This window comes from Cutaneotrichosporon cavernicola (assembly GCF_030864355.1).
Source record: "Cutaneotrichosporon cavernicola HIS019 DNA, chromosome: 7b".
Lineage (NCBI taxonomy): Eukaryota > Fungi > Basidiomycota > Tremellomycetes > Trichosporonales > Trichosporonaceae > Cutaneotrichosporon > Cutaneotrichosporon cavernicola.
Genome location: NC_083400.1, coordinates 260,862 through 277,002, shown reverse-complemented (window position 1 = coordinate 277,002; position 16,141 = coordinate 260,862). Strand labels below are relative to the sequence as shown.

Below are 16,141 nucleotides of genomic sequence, written 5' to 3'. Positions count from 1 at the left end.
GACCCAACTCAACAAATCCACTCCGTCCCATCTCCGAGGAAAGACACTATCGGTGGTGGTGTGTCCGGGCTGCTGGGGACGCGGCTCGCGGCCCTCATTCAAGCACTCTGTTGTCGTGGGAGAGACACACATGACATGGGCGGTCGCACGTCTTTCAAGTGCCGCAGGACACCACTCGGGTGATGCGGGTGACCAGTGTCGGCGTCAGTGGCTGAGTATTTCAGCTCTCAGAGTCGGATTGAATCTTTTGCCACTCACATGACTGACCTGATCAAGTCTTGTTTGAAAACTGAAAAGGAATCGATTGGGGATGAGAGGAATTCAAAACGCGTCCGAGATTGTCCTTGCGTCATCTAACACGGTCAATTCAGTCACGGCCTCATCCGAACCACCCCCCAACCCTGGAATGTCTGGAATACAGCTTGGAGGCACCTACAATTCATACTACTCATAATCGCTAAACTGCTTACATACATATCCTTACTCCTGCTCGTTGACCCACACCGCGGCCGCGCCCATGCCGAGACCGATGCACATCGACGTGACCAGGATCTTGCCGTGCGTACGTTTGATAGCGTTGAGGCCCGTGGCGACCTGGCGAGCGCCGGTACAGCCGAGGGGATGTCCAAACGCAATGGAGCCGCCGTTGACATTGACTTTCTTGGGGTCGAGGCCGAGCTTCTTGACGCAGTAGACCATCATGGACGAGAACGCTTCGTTGATCTCAAACATGTCGACGTCCTCGATGGTGAGCCCGGTACGCTTGAGGATGGCGGGAATGGCGATGGACGGTCCGATGCCCATGATGCGTGGGGCGAGACCGATCGACGTGGTTGCGACGTGCTTTGCGAGGATAGGGAGACCCAATTCCTCTGCCCGCCGACGCGTCATGAGCAGCACATAGGCGCCGCCGTCTGTGATCTGCGAAGCGTTCCCGCCAGTGGTCTGCGAGGGCGGCCACTGGGCGAACGCGCCGCGCAGCTTGGCGAGTTTCTCGGGCGTCGTGCCGGGGCGGATACCATCGTCCTTGACGACGACGGTACCGTTGATCGTAACAGGAGCGATCTCGTCTGCGAAGATGCCAGAGTTCTGCGCCGCCTCGGCGCGGTTATGCGACTGCGCAGCCCACGCGTCCATCTCCTCGCGCGAGATGTGGAACTCGCCTGCGACCTGTTCGGATGTCCAGCCCATGGGCTTTGCGCAGTCCTGGCCGACCTGCATCGCCATCGTCTCGTCCGCGAGCTTGGGCGCCCCGTCATCCGGGTTCGCAGTCATGTGTTCGAACCCGACAGCGAGGCCAATGTCAATCTCGCCGTTACGGATCTCGTTGGCAATAGCCTGCACCGCCATGAGACCGGACGAGCAGAAGCGGTTGACGATCTGGACAGGAGTTGTGTCGGCTGCGCGTCAGCTCAATTAGGGAAAAAAAGACGTACGGAAGCCAGCGGTAAGCGATGCTGCGCGTCCAGCGTACGGTGCGCCAGGGGTGAGGACAGTACCGATGACAATGTCGTCGACGAGGGCGGGGTCGATGCCAATGTCCTTCTTCGCAGCCTTGAGGGTGGCGATGAGGAGCTCGTCCGACGAGCACTTGGCAAAGGCGCCCTTGCGCGCCTTGCCGAGAGCGGTGCGCTTTGCGCAGGTGACGACGATATCGTCGGCGTGCTTGGCCGTGAGGCGGTCGACACGCGGGTTGCCACTCGAGGGCCCGAGATGACCTGCGATGGTGTTGATGCGGCTTGCCATTTTTTTGCTGAGAGGGGGATGTGGTGACGAGTCAAGAGCTGTGGAGGTAATATGTAACCGAGGGGCCGCCGAGGCGAGAGGAACGGAGCATGTGCGTGTGCTCAAGACGATGGTGCGTGGTGCGTACGGAGGTGGTAGCGCCGATGGTCCGGGATAACCGACATGCCCGGCCGAGAGGCCGTGTATCCGGGTCATCCCCGGGTGTCGGACATCGGCGCTATCCGTCTCCGCACCAAACCAATTCGCCGCCCAGATAAGATACCCGCCGAGAGTCGCTAGGTCGTGGTCTGGGAAGAGTTCCGAGGCATGCTCAATGGCGAGGCAAGCTGGGCTATGGCCATGATGTGTAACCGATGTGGTGGTGTTCGCCCGGTCTCCACTCGTGACGCTGTAGCCGTGGGCTTATGCTCCCAGCGACGTCTATCGGGTCATCTTCGACCGGCCCAGGATAGTGCTGACAATGACCGCAAATCAGATGCCAACACTTCCTGTCAACACCGCAAAATCAGATGCCATCACTTCCTGTCAACTGCGGTCCATGCTTGCTTGAGCTATGGGCCTCGGCGTTCTGATACAGACCTCGTGACCTCCACTTTGGTTTTGTTCCATCACTTTCGTGAACCGTAGGGCTCTCCCCTCTTTGCCATATCAATTTTCCAGTTCTGGAATTGCGTATCATGGCACGCTGGACCGCAACGTATACCACCACGTCTTCAATTGGACCGCAACGTAGCCCACACGTCTTCAACTGGACCGCAACGTAACCCACACATCTTCAACCTCATCGTCGAAAGCGCGGACAATAACGCGGGGCTCATCCGCAGCCGATGAGTGCACTCTGACGACACGGATGGACGCGGCGCGATCGCGATGACTATCTGCGCGAGGAGTTGATTTGAACGTTGGCTAGAAGCCAGTAGTATGTCATTGTCATGCATGTGGGCCCCGATCACGGTGAGCACGCTCAGTTGTGCGATGGTGTTGGCTCGGACGAGTGCGGGCAACTGTTGCCCGCAAGTTGCCCGATCACACCGGGAATCGCCGTATCCGTCCCACGAATGCTTGAGACTACTTTCGTATCCTCTCATCTCTCAAACATGGCCGCACCTCTGCCATCCGCCGTGCAACTCGTCGCCTCGTCCACCCCATCCACCACAGGCACGACTCCCCTCCCGTCCGGCGCGACGACGCCGACGCCGTGCGAACCCCCTGAAATGGTCCTCTCTCGCGACGCAGTCCGCCGCGTCGCCGCAGCCCTAACCGCCGCCGGCCACGCCGGCGCCATCCGCATCCTCCCCGTAACAGGCAACACGGCCGCCACTGCCGCCGCGGCGCTCAACTGCTCCACGGGCGCCATCGCCAACTCGCTCATTTTCACTGGGGGCGACAAGAAACCTCTCCTGGTCCTGACGAGTGGTGGACATCGTGTGGACACGCGCGCATTGGGCGAGCGGTTGGGGTGGAGTAAGAGTGCGATCAAACGCGCCAAACCCGAGGTGAGTAAGAGTGCGATCAATGCGCTAAACCCGAGGTGAGTAGAGTGCGATCAAATGCGCTAACCCCGAGGTCGTTAAGAGTGCGACGGGGTTTAGTATTGGGGGCGTGGCGCCAGTCGGATTCCCACAGCCGATCCGGACAATTGTCGATGAGGAACTGGGCAAGTATCCAGAGAACTGGGCGGCGGCAGGTCATCATCAGGCAGTGTTCGCTATTGCGTTTGAGAAACTCGTGGAAATCACAGGGGGCGAGGTCATGAAGGTCGATTAGACGTGATGGAGACTGTACGAAAAGGCGGCTTGTACTCAAAGGCGGCTTGCCAGGAATCGGGGTTGCTAACTGTCCTTGCACTCCAGTGAGTGCCGCTCTTGCTACCCACCCGCTCGCAACGGCAACCTCGCCGTCACAGCTCTGCCGATGTGAGTAGGGTTGGGCCAAGCACGCAAAGCGCAGGCCTCCAGAATCTGCCCTAATGCTAATATTCTAATACATACCTTGTCATGAGGGTCACTGAATTGAGCGTTGGCCCGAGCGCGGTGAGCGCACGCTCGTTTGCACGACCGAGAATGGTGCGAGACGAGTGTACAAGTGTACAAGTGTACAAGTTGCCAACACAAACCCACGGGACACTGACACAGACGCAGGTCTGCGTGTCTACATTTCGCCTCGACCTGCGTGTCTAGCCTTCTGTGTCTCCTTGACTGGGCACAGACCGTGCCTTGGCTTTGCTGAGGGATGAGGAGGCGAACAACTGCCATCGGGAGAATATTGACTGACGCAGGACCGTCCGAGCGGTGGCTGTCGATCCTACTCCAACCCCAAACCCCCGACGTCGGAGTCACAGAACCCCAAACCCCCGACGTCGGAGTCACAGGGTATGTTGGCTCGCCGCCATCCTTTTCATCTTGGCCAACTTGACGCTCGCCGCGACGGGATGCGTACCACCCGCTCTCTCGTGCGCATATGGCGCCGGTTCCTCGTCTTACTCCGCAGTGAGAGTGAGTCGCGTATTCTCCGTTCCTTCTCCGTTCCTGACTCCAGGTCCGCGCGAACCAGACCCAGAACCAGAACGAGAAACGCCTCCCCCTGTAAAGGAGGTACAGAACCAACACTCCCCGCCCAAGTTTGTGGTGGAGCGGATAGCGTCGCCCGCCCAACTGGCTTCGTATGTCGATGAAGCGCGGGCGTCAAGATCCACCTCGAACTCGGCCTCGAATGAAAAAGAAGAGAGCCAGCGTGGGCCTCGGCCGCCCCCGAGAAACCAGTCGGGGGGTCTGCGTGCCGCCCTGTAGGCTGAGGAAGGGGTTGAGAGGGTTGTGTAATGGTCCGTGCGCGCCTGGCCCAGGCTGCCTTAGTTTACTGTTTAATCTACTCTCATGGCGGCACCTTAGTTTAATGTCTACTATACTCTACGGCACCTTGATAGTTTAATGTCTACTATACTCTCACGGCGGCACCTTGATAGTTAATGTCTACTATACTCTCACGGCTGGCGGCAGCCGAGATGGAGGAGCCAGTCCAGGGTGGCCAGGTCGTCGTACTCGCATGATTTACACCTCCCCAGATACAGACAGGCGTTTCCGGTACATCTGTGGAGAGGAGTAGTCGGGATATAAGAGATACGGATACACGCAGCCGGTTGGCGGGTTTAAACGAGCTCGAGCTCGAGCTCGACGCGGTCTCAGCAGTGCTGTACTCGTGACGTGGCTGATCTCGACTGATGTGGTGATGGTGTCGATGGCGTGATGTCGATGGCTAGCTGAAAAACAGCCGCGCTGAACCGAGCCAGCGCCAGGTACCGGCTCTGTTGATCGCACGCGCGCTTAACCAATGACAGAGAGAGAGAGAGAGAGACAGAGACGGCCTCCAGGTCCAGCTAATAATCCTCGGCCTTGGCCTCGGCATCGGCCTCCGACTCGGACCCATGAAACACACCTAACCAGCCAAGACGGAAACCTTGGCTTCCAAGTGGTCCCGCGACGATCGACTCGAAACCCACACGCGTCATCATTCCTTGGCGACTTGTATACATATCCCCCTCCTAACTCTTTCCACCACCAACAACACCGACATCACAGCCAATGACACCAGACTACGACATCGCCATCGTAGGCGCCGGCATCGTCGGCTCGTCCCTCGCCGCCCGGCTTGCACCGCACGCTCGCGTCCTCCTCGTCGACAGGGACGTGCGCGGCCTCCGGGGCTCGACGGGACATGCCCCCGGTTTCGTGGGGCAGTTGAACTCGCGCGCGCCTCTGACCGAGCTTGCCAAACGCTCTGTTGAAGCATACCGTCAAATCGCCGGAGGTTTTAATCCCGTGGGAGGCCTGGAAGTCGCTTACACAATTGAGGAACTAGAAGGGATGGAACCGCGTGCGGTATTGGCTCGGTCTCGTGGCCTGCGAGCTGAGATAGTTGGCGCAGAGCAGGCCCACACTCTTGCTCCGGCATTCGTGGAGAATTCCGCTGGGGCACTGTATTTCCCAGACGACGGGACGGCCAATGCACGCGTCATCACGGCCGCGTACCAAAATACAGCGATTTCTTGTGGCGCAAGGTTCCTCGACGCAAACGTGTTGGCAGTGGAGGGAAACGCGATTGTGCTTTCTAACGGGACGATTAGCGCGACGATTATCGTGGTTTGTACGGGTGTGTGGTCTGGCCAACTGCTTTCTCTCCCGGCCGTCGTGAGTGTCGCGCATCCGTACGCGTACTCTGCCACACGGGCCACGAGGCCGAATAGCCCGTTCGTTCGTTTTCCATCAGCACACGTCTATGCGCGCGATCATGGATCCGTCGATGGCGTGGGAAGCTACGACCACGACCCGGTACACGTGAGTACGCGCGCCATGGACCGGCACCATACCGCGACAGGGGCATGGGATGATGTTTTCGATGACGCCATCACTCGGGCTCTCGCCATGTTACCTACACACACGGCGGCGGGATTCATTGGGATGACTACGGCCGACAAAGGAGATGCAGCGGAGGGAGGAGAGAAAGCCGACGCCGCATTCGCGGCCATGGTTAAATCGCGCGAGGAGGGGACGGCATACGCGTTTAATGGATTGTTCCAGGTGACGCCGGATGGAATGCCCCTGGTGGGTCGGGTTCGGGAGGGAGTGTATGCTGCGGTGGGAGTCTGGGTCACACATGCTGCGGGGGCGACGGGGTTGATTGCGGACATGATCCTGCAAGACCTTGGCAAGGGGGAGATGAAAGATGCCGAGTTGCGGGAAGCGCTGGACCCACTCCGCTTTGGGGACAGGGAAGTGGTGGACACGGCGCTGCGTACATACAACGACATTTGGGCCAAGGAACACGCCCAGGTGCAAGGTGATGGTTTGTAGTTGGCACATGCAAGGGGATGGGAGTGGGGCAGGGCGAGGCGAGTGGGGCAGGATCTTGGGTCAGCGCCACATGAATCTGCCGCTTGGGCGCTGAAACCTGTCGAGGGGTGAATCTATTTTAGAGAGCGGGTTGGCTGCATCTTCACAATGGACAGAACTTGCTATTACCCTTTTCAAGTGGAACCGCAGACCAGTGCCTTGGCGGAATGACCATCCCTGTGGTCCCTTCTGTCCCTGGCCCGGCGCGTCGATGGCTGCTTAAGACTAATGAGGCCAGGTACATTGTCTAATGAGAATCCTAATCCGACTGCAAGTTCCGGCCCAGGCACAGCCGGCAAGGAAGGTGGCTTTGTGGATGGACCCTAGCTTGAACTGAATGGATGAGTAGACTAGTCAGTACACACAGACCTCACCATCCACGGTCCCCAACAGTTGACCCTCTCGACCTCGCAAACCATCGTCTTCTCCTTGCTTCATCCATCACAGACCCATCACACTCTTTTCTGTCAACCCACTCACTCTCCTTGACGGTCACTGTCCTTGTCCTCGTCCTCGTTCTCGTCCGTCCTCGACCTAATCCTCATCCTCGTCCTCGTCCTCCCTCCGACTCCCCGACAGTGTTTGTAGCACAATCTCCTTACCATGTACGTTCCCTCCATCAATCCCTTTATCCTAACATCAGAACATATCATGCTCTTCGCCTCTCTTGTTGGCATCCTCGCGGCCTCGCAGGTCGTCGCCGTGCCTCACATCCAGAAACGCGACCACTCGCACCTGGCCAAGCGCAACTTTGGTCGAGTCACCTTCTTCCGTAGCACCGACTCTGACCCCAACCTCGCCTGCCAGGGCTACTATTACAGGTGAGTGTATGAACCAAACGTAGGCTAACCCCAGTGACGAGTCGTTCCCCCTCGTCGCTCTGTCCACCAGCGGTGACTTTTCTCAGGACAAGTGTGGCCAGTGGATCACTGTAACCTACAACGGCAAATCCGTCTCGGCTCAGGTCCAGGACGCTTGTGCGACCTGCTCCAATGGCCAGATCGACCTTTCTCCCGGTGCCATGCGTCAGCTCGACAGCAACTACGAGACCACTGGCCAGTTTAACGCAGAGTGGAGCTTTGGCGGTGGTGGTGGCAGCTCTCCCAAGGAAGAGACGACGACAAAGGAAGAGCCCAAGCCGACCCCGACTCCTGAGCCTACCCCGACCCCGACTCCGGAGCCCACTTCTACCTCGACTTGGACGCCGTCGACTGAGTCGTCGACTTCTAGCTCTACTTCGTCTTCCTCGATTGCCACTCTGTCGTCGAGCTCGACCCTCCTCCCTTCGGCGAGTCTGCTGAACGCCACAACCTCGCTTAACGCTACTGTTTCGGCCAATGCTACGGCCTTGCTCAACGCCACGGCCTCGCTCAACGCCACGGCCGCGCTCCCCTCTGCCTCGGGTAACGCCACCGTCTCGATCGCTCCGGGCACCGACCACGTCGTCGAGGGCACAGGCGCCGTCGAGGACGGCAACCTCTCGGGCGTCGGCAACCTTGTTGTCAGTGTCGGCCGCCTCATCGCCCTCGCTGTTGGCGCCAACTAGTTTGTGTCTTTTATAGTGCGTGTGTATGGGTATTCTAGTGAGGCCCGAGCGAGGCCCGAGCAAGGCGCGAGCGAAGCGAGGGCCGAGTGGGGGCTGGGTTTGGTTGGGTGGGTTGGTTGGGTGGGGTGGGGTTGCAATGGCGGCGGTACTGAAGATGTTGTCCATTCGCAAGACATCAGGGCCAAGACGGGTTGTTCTAATCACGTCCCACCCCAAATTTCTGCCCCTGGCGGGGAACAGCCCGCGCATTGCCGCGTTGGTTGAGCTGTCCCTGAAGCTGGTTAGAGTGAGACAGATGTAGTTGAATCCACAACCTTGTATACGGTGCGTGGCTACGTCGAGACGACGGTGGTAAGCATCACCATCACCATCGCCATCGCCATCGCCATCGCCATGTTGATGTTGACCATCACATCAGGAGACACGACGGCCGGCCGATGACCGAGCTGATGCCCTCGGAACAGCCACATTGCCATGGACCATGCCTTGTTGCACCTCGTCACATCACGCGTGCTTCTCTTGGCCGTACTGACATCCTCATTCTCTGCCCTACTGACATCCGCATGCGCCGACGCCCCGCGACATGCCAGGACCAGGACCAGCTCCACTCCACTCCGGACGCCAGGACCAGCTCCACTCCACTCCGGACGCCACAGGACCGGACCCTTGTACATGTACCCTGCACACAAACACAAACATGTCCATTCTCGAGCCTCGTTATGATGATTGCTTCTGGCCATCACGAATCGCTGTTCTACTCGCCGCCACCGCTGTTCTCCTCCCTCCCGCCGCTGTTCTAACCCACCCCTCCTCCCCCACAACCACCCCCCCCCACCACACCCCCCCCCCCCCCCCCGATGCGCCCCCACCTCTGGTCATTCTCCATCGTCCTAGCCCAACTCCTTCTCCTCGCCCTTCCCGCACTAGGCTACGCACCACCCCTCGAACTCTTTGGTGTTCTGGCGTTCTGTGTCCTGGGATATGGCGTGAGTCTCGCAAGAGACTGGCTCGTCGAGAGGGTATGTCATGGCTGGAATGCGCTAAGACAGGAACGCGAGGTCGACGCCGAGGCGGCACATCCGCGTGCGGAGAAGGGGACGGGGAGGCGAGGAGGCGAGGTGGCGGACAAGCCGTCTGGATTGCGAGGGGGAGAAGGAAGAGAGGGCGACGTCGTATCGTGAGATGTACGGTTTCTGGCACGCAGCTAAACCTGAATCCAGCATCAGTTGCCCAAGTAACACGTGCTCGGCCTTGGCCGCTCTGCGCACGGCCCTCATCTTGCCATCTTGCTTGCCATCTTGACAGTGGCCGTCCCGACCATACCTCGTCGCAGTTCCATTGTCCTCCTGGCCATGTCTGACTATCTGCCTATATACCCATCTACCTATCTGCGACATGTCCCTTGAGCTCGGGGACGGATCCAAGCCCAAGCCCAAGCCGACCATGCCAATCCATGCCCATCTCCATACCAATCTCCATACCACTCTCCATGCCCATCCCATACCACCTCGCACGGCCGCGCACTGACGAGGCCCAAGTCAACGCCAACGCATCCATCTCTCCTCTCTTCACCAACTCACCATGCTCTTCGGGCTCATCAAGGACAAGGACAGGAAGGGCAAGGGTGTCGATCGCGGCGACGCGCGGCGCATTGCCAGCGACGGCATTGTTCCCCGTGAGCGTGGGCGTGGGTGAGACTGACAACAGTGTCGGCAAAGAGAGAGAGGCGGCGTACCCTCTCACACTCTACAGGTGGGTCTTGCTCATGACTGAACCACTCACAATGACTGAACCACTCACACAAGGCCAAGCCGATACCGATACCCGCCGCCGCTCATTCTTCGGCCGCCTATGGGACCACACTCACACCCACAAGACAGAATACGACCAACCGCCCGACCGCCTCGTTCCCGCTTCACCAGAAGTCACAAAGCTCCTTGCACCGCCGAAGAAGAAGAAGGAAATGACGTCCCTCAAAGAGGCAGCAAAGGCCATGCCGGCGTTGACAGAGGAGAGCGAACCTCCCTCACCAATTAGCCAGCGCGGGTTATTGGATCTGGCCGAGATCCTGGCCGAGCCATCGCAGAAGCCAAAGCGTAAGGGCTGGACGCAAGGCCAGACATCCGAGCCCATCTCGACTGAGCCCACCCAGTCAGCTTCGCAGCCCGCCACGCCAGACACCACGCCCTCGCAGCCCGCCACGCCAGACACCACGCCCCAAACCCCCACGCCAGACGCCACAGCCCAACCCCCCACGCCAGACGCCACTCCCCAACCGCCCACCCCACCCGCCACACCGCTCATGCCTGAAACCCGCACGCGGGTCGTAGACCAGCTCGCCCCAGTGCTGGAGATGGACCACGCCCTCGCCCTCGCCCAGGCCATCTTCGAAGACCCCTCCGCCTCCACCTCCACCTCCACCTCTGACTCGTCCACTCCGGAAACCACGTCCCGCGCCGAACCCGCCACCCCGCCAGCCACGCCCATGCCACCCATCGAGCGCGACTTTGCTTTCCAGTCCCTCCAGTCCCCCTCTGATCCCCCCTCTGATCCCCCCTCGCGAGCCCCCTCTCAACCTCCCTCTCAACCTCCCTCTCAGCCCCCCTCCCAACCCCCCTCCCAACCCCCCTCCCAGCCCGCCACTCCACCCACCACACCCATGTCCCCGACCATTTCTCGGGTCCGACACGCGTCACAGCTCGACACGGTGCTTGAAGTCGAGCACCGTCTGAGTGCGTTGGACATGGAGACGCTCAAGGACGAGGATGAGGCCGAGGACGAGGACGAGGAGAAAAAGCAACCCCCGACGCCGCCCACCACCCCCGCCACCCCGCCTCCACGCGGAGGAAGTCGGCAGTGGCGACTGAGCGTGATTCCACCCGAGTGGCATGGGATCGAGAGTGCCATCGCGGCCGCTATTGAGCCGCAGACATTACGCGAGACGGCGGCTGAGAATGGTGTTGGGAACGGAAACGGAGTCGTAGAAAAGAAAATCAGACGCAAGCCCGTGACCCTCGTCCCGGCCGACGAGGAGCATGTCGCCACCGCCATGGCCGAGAGTATCCAGAGACAGAGGATCCAGCCTGACCGGCCGCTTTCTGTCCTTGACAATAGTTCCAACTCGACAGACAGCCCCAAGGACGCGCATCTGGACGCCCCATCTGGCTCGTCCTCCTCCCTCAAGCAACGCGTGCCGAGCACACACGCACTCAACCCACCGCCCAAGGCGCCTGTCGCGGCGGCGGTTGTCTCGGACGGGTGGAGGGTGCCGCGCGTGCGTGCCCCGCCTGGCAGTCGTCGATCGCGCATGTTCGGCATTGGAGGGTAGCGTGGCAGAAAAGAGGTAGATGAGATTATGTGATGAGATAAGCTGCGTAACGACGTCATTGATCGAGGACGAGGCCCCAAAGGAGGAAAAGGTGGGGCCGCGGTATGTCACGTTTGGGAGAATTAGGTAATGCCACGTGATGGTCCGGTTAAGTCAACATTCCATTCCTTTATCCCCAAAGAAATCGACAAACGCTCTGTGCGACCACTCGTCCACCCTCCACCCATCTCATCATCCAACCACCCCCCCACTCATTCAACTTTGATCGCGAGAGAGTCATCATTCATCTCCATCTCAATCCCAACACTCGTTCGCCACTCCCAACTCCCACGATCATTCATTTCTTCATTCTCCATTCTCCATTCTCCATTCTCCATTCTCCATTTTGCTTCTTCCCCATCCAGACTACATAGGACATTATCGCCACCATGTCTGGTACGTCTCATCACATCTCGCATCACACCTAATCATCGCACCTTATTCAATGCGCGTCCCACCGCCACCCATCACGCGCCTTCCCGCGCCGCATCGCTGCCCGCCGCCCTTCCATCCCTCTCCCCTCCATCCCCCCCGCCCTCCCCCATCCCTCCCCCGCCCTGCCCCACCCCTTCCCCCCCACCCCACCCCGCTCACACTCGCAGACATTGTGCCAGCACAGAACGTGCTCGCACTCATCCAGAGCCTTCGGCTCACGCCGCCACGCCTCATCCTCTCGCCCCCGACGCAGCCGCGCCGCGCGTCAGTCGCACTCATTATCCGCATGAAGCCTGCACCAAGCCTCGTGTTCGAAGGCGCAGTCCCGGATGGGTATGCTGGTCCCGTGGTACCGCAGGAGGAGTTTGGCGTCGGCATGCAGTTTGACGACTTTTTGCGGCTTGGTGAGTGCTTTCTCTACAGTCGCTCACACCAGATTGGGTCAACCACCCAGACACCGTCCCCGAGCTCCTGTTCATCCGCCGTGCGCCTGCGGGTACCGGTGGTAGCCGGTGGAGCAGCCACATTGCGTTTCCCGGTGGGCGACAGGAGCCGTCAGATGACAGCGCCGTTTACACGGCACTCCGTGAGACGTGGGAGGAGATCGGGATCGATCTCGCAGAGTCCAACTTTGTCCAGGTGGGCCGTCTTGACGAGCGAGAAATCACGACGTCGCTCGGCAAGCGCCTTCTCATGATTCTGTCTCCATTTGGTAAGTCGCGCTTGCGCCGCCAATTATCAACTCGCTCTTATCGTGCACCCCGCTAACCCCAGTGTTCCTCCAGACCTCGCCATTCTCGCCAACGCCCGAGCTCCAGTCGTCCGAGGTCTCGACGGTTCACTGGATCCCCATGTCGTCGCTCACCCCGCCATTCGACCCAGGCCAGTGGGCGTACATCGACATTGACATCAGCACGCGCCTGTCGCCCCGCAACCAGCTTGTGCGGTGGGCGTTGCGCGGTCTCGTTGGCCAGATGCAGTTTGGGTGCATCCTTCTGCCTGACGAGCCAAACTACGTCGCCGAGGGCTTTGACCTAAGCATGGAGTTTGAAGAACCGCCGGAGGGCGGGAGCGGGACGTGGTTCGATGTCAAGAGCGGGCAGCGTCTCTTGCGTCTCTGGGGCCTCAGTCTTGGCATGAGCCTCGACCTCGTTGCCCACTGCCCGAACCAGGAGAGCAACTCGCGCCTCCTGACACCTGGCTCGCCGACAATCGGCCGCTTCCGCTCCGACTCGACGGGTAGCTCGCCAACTCGCTCAACCATCTTTGGACCCCGCACGCCTGTGACTGTCAACTCGACATTCGACCAGCAGTGGTTCCCAAGTGACGCAAGCACGCCAGGCGCGCGTACGACTACGGCGATGGCGGACTCGCACTCGAAGGCCAAGCGCAAGCCGAGCGTCCAGATCATCGAGAAGCGCCGCCGCGGTGTCGGCCCAGGAGTGACGTGAGTAACCGAGTCCAAGCACGGGGTGGATGTCCAAGCACGGGATGGATGTCCAAGCACGGGATGAATGTCCAAGCAGCGGGGTGTTCAACCCGTGCCGTGCTGCGTGCAGCAAGGGGTGAATGGAAATGATCCGACAATGCGAATGCTTCCGCGAACACGCGCCCCAACCCCACAACCCCGCTTACCCCAGTGCCGTCTTCCCGCGCTTCTCGTACCCGGACGTCAACTTTTGGATCTGGGTCTTTGGCCGCCGCTACCGCCAAGTCGTGCGCAGCTGGGAAGAGAGTGTGCATGGCCCAGACCGCGCCGCGGACCGGCGCACCAACTGGTCTGGCGCAGCCCTGAGCACATTCTACCAGGCTGTACGGCACGCGCTCGTGGTCGCAATCATCATCCGCGGCCTGGCGACACTGGGCGGCATTGCCGGCCTGACGTGGTGGATCCTGCGTACGGTCAAGGTCGGCGGCGAGCTGTAATCTGGAGATGGCGCAACATACAGTAATAGACGGACGCGAGAGTCAGAAGTTGTTCAGTATTACGACATATGTATCTTTGTTCATGCATGGCGCGGGTGTTGGACGGTGTTCTGAGCGGGTTCAGAACCAATCTACCGCGTGACTGGTCTTGTACGGTGAGTGTGCGTTCAACATGCGGTTGAACATGCTGTTCCGTGGCTCTATTGGATGGCGGGCTTGCGTTGCTCAGTGTCAAAACACAAGTGGGGCATATCCCGCAAGCCCACGAGTACTCGAGTCGGTGGCAATTGGTGACCAGCGACCAGTGAGCCTACAAGGGGAGTAAGACAGGCAACACAACCTGCCAATATGCTGAAACCCACGCCGGGAAGGCGTCTATCGAGCGGAAGATGGTCGCGGCCATTGTCACCGCCGTTATCAGGCAAGGACCGCGCCCCGTGCACAAGACCAAGCTGACCCAGGTGGCCGCCCAGGTGAGTCCAATAACCTTGTCTCTCTGACGCCAGGCTCGCACCACCCCGTGGCCGGTCTGCTTCACGTCATTCACGTCCCTCGAGTACAAGTGGGAGATGATACTATAGATATGTACCATGGAGATGGATGCAAGAGAGTAACCTATCTATCTGTATCACCTACTGCTTAGCCTACCGCTTAGCCGCAGCCGACGCCATCAACACCTGTCTCACAATCTCCCCCCAGTCCCCCTCGAGCTGCACGCCCGCCTTGTCGTCGGTATGTGCGCAGTCGGGTTTACCACACTCGCAATCGCCCGGCATCGGGAGCTCCAGTTCCGCGGACCCATCGACGGGCGTGTCGAACGACTCGAGCGCATACTGCTTCGCCCCGACCTCGGCACGGTACTGCACCTTTGTCATGAGCCGGAGGCGGCCGCTGAGTTGCTCGACCGTACGCTGCTCTTCGCGACTGAGTGTCACGACGTTCCAACACGCGCACGCCGCCGCTGCAACCAAGTGGTACGCGCTGGCAACGCGTTTCTCGGGACATGGCTCCTTTGCAGGATCGCGACAACTCTTCATTAAGCGGCGCGGCAGGTCTTCCAGTCCAACAATCGTGTATCGCGACCGAATGAGGGACGCGATGAGGAGGTACATTGGCAGGAGGAATGGTTGGATCGCACCAGTATCTGCCGGCAAGGGACTTTCGTTGGAAGTGGGAGTGGAATTCACGCTTACATTGCTAGCGCTGGTTTCGTTGCGGAAGATGATGACACATTCGCCACCCCGCCGGACATTGTTGAGCGTCACATCGTCAAAGTCGAATGTGCGAGGTGAAAAGTACGGCGCCTCACCAGTCGAGTCCTCGTTCCATGGTACGACCATGACTTGTCTCTTGGTCACGTCGCGCATAGCCACAAGAGCCTCTGGAAGGGACTTGCGCAGAGGAGCGCGACATACGTCGACCTGGCTTTCCGACGCCAAGGCACCGTAGTTCCACCCCAACCGACGAGTCATTTGTACACTCGAGACGAGCTGGCGCGTAATGGTCGGCGGTAGGGCGACGGTGTTGGAGGGATAGTCGACGGTCCGGATATGTTTGAACCCGCGGGCCATTCTCGGCCGAGGCGCAAATGGCGAGTAATCCATGGCTAGCAGGGGAAGGCGCTCACCCCGTGGAGAGAGGAGGACGGCCAGGTCCATCTTGGGATGGTCCCGGCCGGGACATTTGCGCCGGACCACGACGTGGGAGAAGAGGATCTTGTCGGCTGCGTCGCGGGCGTCACGGCTGACGAGGCGGAGGCGGAGAAGAGTGTCGCGCGACAAATGCGAAGCGATGACCCCGAAAACGCCGGGATACCACCGTGGGTCGAGGGAGAGTCGGGTGACAGCTGCAGACGTCGACGGCTCAGGCTCCGCAGGGTGCAGTCTCGTGTCGGCGGGAAGACGCCGACGCTTCGCCTCAGGCAGACCGTCCCGCTCTTCAACAGCGGGGTGGTACCATGGACACCCGGTGCACTGGGCTGGATGAGGCGTACTAGATTGGTAGAAGTAGGGGAATGGGTGAGGGAACCGGTACGATGAGTCTAGAGGAGGCGAATGCGGTCGGCTGCGCCGCGTACCGCGCCCCTCAGTGAGCTGGATTGGTGAGACGGCGTGGAGCATGTTGCGATGATGGCGTGGAAACAGAAAGGGGTTGTGGGGATGTCGAATGCCGAGAAGGGCCTATACCGTCTAGTCTAATCCTTTGACCGAGTTGCGGAGGTGTGTTTGGAGATGA

The 16,141-nt window shown here is 60.0% G+C and overlaps 8 protein-coding genes across 8 annotated transcripts; 6 read left to right on the top strand and 2 right to left on the bottom strand.

Annotated features, from left to right (window-relative positions):
- Window positions 1–480: 480 nt before the first annotated feature.
- Window positions 481–1,746, bottom strand: CcaverHIS019_0703230 (uncharacterized protein; the record flags this gene model as incomplete). The annotated part of the gene is made up of 2 exons (XM_060603743.1): window positions 481–1,400; window positions 1,437–1,746. The coding sequence occupies 2 exons, from the start codon at window positions 1,744–1,746 to the stop codon at window positions 481–483; spliced, it is 1,230 nt and encodes a 409-aa protein (XP_060460007.1).
- Window positions 1,747–2,843: 1,097 nt separating this feature from the next.
- CcaverHIS019_0703220 (uncharacterized protein) lies at window positions 2,844–3,513 on the top strand (the record flags this gene model as incomplete). Its single annotated transcript, XM_060603742.1, has 2 exons — window positions 2,844–3,242; window positions 3,313–3,513. The coding sequence occupies 2 exons, from the start codon at window positions 2,844–2,846 to the stop codon at window positions 3,511–3,513; spliced, it is 600 nt and encodes a 199-aa protein (XP_060460006.1).
- A 664-nt stretch (window positions 3,514–4,177) lies between these two features.
- CcaverHIS019_0703210 (uncharacterized protein) lies at window positions 4,178–4,535 on the top strand (the record flags this gene model as incomplete). Its single annotated transcript, XM_060603741.1, has 2 exons — window positions 4,178–4,241; window positions 4,285–4,535. 2 exons carry the CDS (start codon window positions 4,178–4,180, stop codon window positions 4,533–4,535), a joined length of 315 nt encoding a protein of 104 aa, XP_060460005.1.
- A 789-nt stretch (window positions 4,536–5,324) lies between these two features.
- Window positions 5,325–6,593, top strand: CcaverHIS019_0703200 (uncharacterized protein; the record flags this gene model as incomplete). The annotated part of the gene is made up of 1 exon (XM_060603740.1): window positions 5,325–6,593. One exon carries the CDS (start codon window positions 5,325–5,327, stop codon window positions 6,591–6,593), a length of 1,269 nt encoding a protein of 422 aa, XP_060460004.1.
- A 690-nt stretch (window positions 6,594–7,283) lies between these two features.
- CcaverHIS019_0703190 (uncharacterized protein) lies at window positions 7,284–8,178 on the top strand (the record flags this gene model as incomplete). Its single annotated transcript, XM_060603739.1, has 2 exons — window positions 7,284–7,453; window positions 7,488–8,178. The coding sequence occupies 2 exons, from the start codon at window positions 7,284–7,286 to the stop codon at window positions 8,176–8,178; spliced, it is 861 nt and encodes a 286-aa protein (XP_060460003.1).
- Window positions 8,179–9,759: 1,581 nt separating this feature from the next.
- On the top strand, window positions 9,760–11,506 carry CcaverHIS019_0703180 (uncharacterized protein; the record flags this gene model as incomplete). Its single annotated transcript, XM_060603738.1, has 3 exons — window positions 9,760–9,853; window positions 9,886–9,930; window positions 9,984–11,506. 3 exons carry the CDS (start codon window positions 9,760–9,762, stop codon window positions 11,504–11,506), a joined length of 1,662 nt encoding a protein of 553 aa, XP_060460002.1.
- Window positions 11,507–11,934: 428 nt separating this feature from the next.
- On the top strand, window positions 11,935–13,906 carry CcaverHIS019_0703170 (uncharacterized protein; the record flags this gene model as incomplete). Its single annotated transcript, XM_060603737.1, has 5 exons — window positions 11,935–11,941; window positions 12,148–12,384; window positions 12,417–12,692; window positions 12,755–13,427; window positions 13,621–13,906. 5 exons carry the CDS (start codon window positions 11,935–11,937, stop codon window positions 13,904–13,906), a joined length of 1,479 nt encoding a protein of 492 aa, XP_060460001.1.
- Window positions 13,907–14,550: 644 nt separating this feature from the next.
- Window positions 14,551–16,026, bottom strand: CcaverHIS019_0703160 (uncharacterized protein; the record flags this gene model as incomplete). The annotated part of the gene is made up of 1 exon (XM_060603736.1): window positions 14,551–16,026. The coding sequence occupies one exon, from the start codon at window positions 16,024–16,026 to the stop codon at window positions 14,551–14,553; it is 1,476 nt and encodes a 491-aa protein (XP_060460000.1).
- Between the last annotated feature and the right edge of the window lie 115 nt (window positions 16,027–16,141).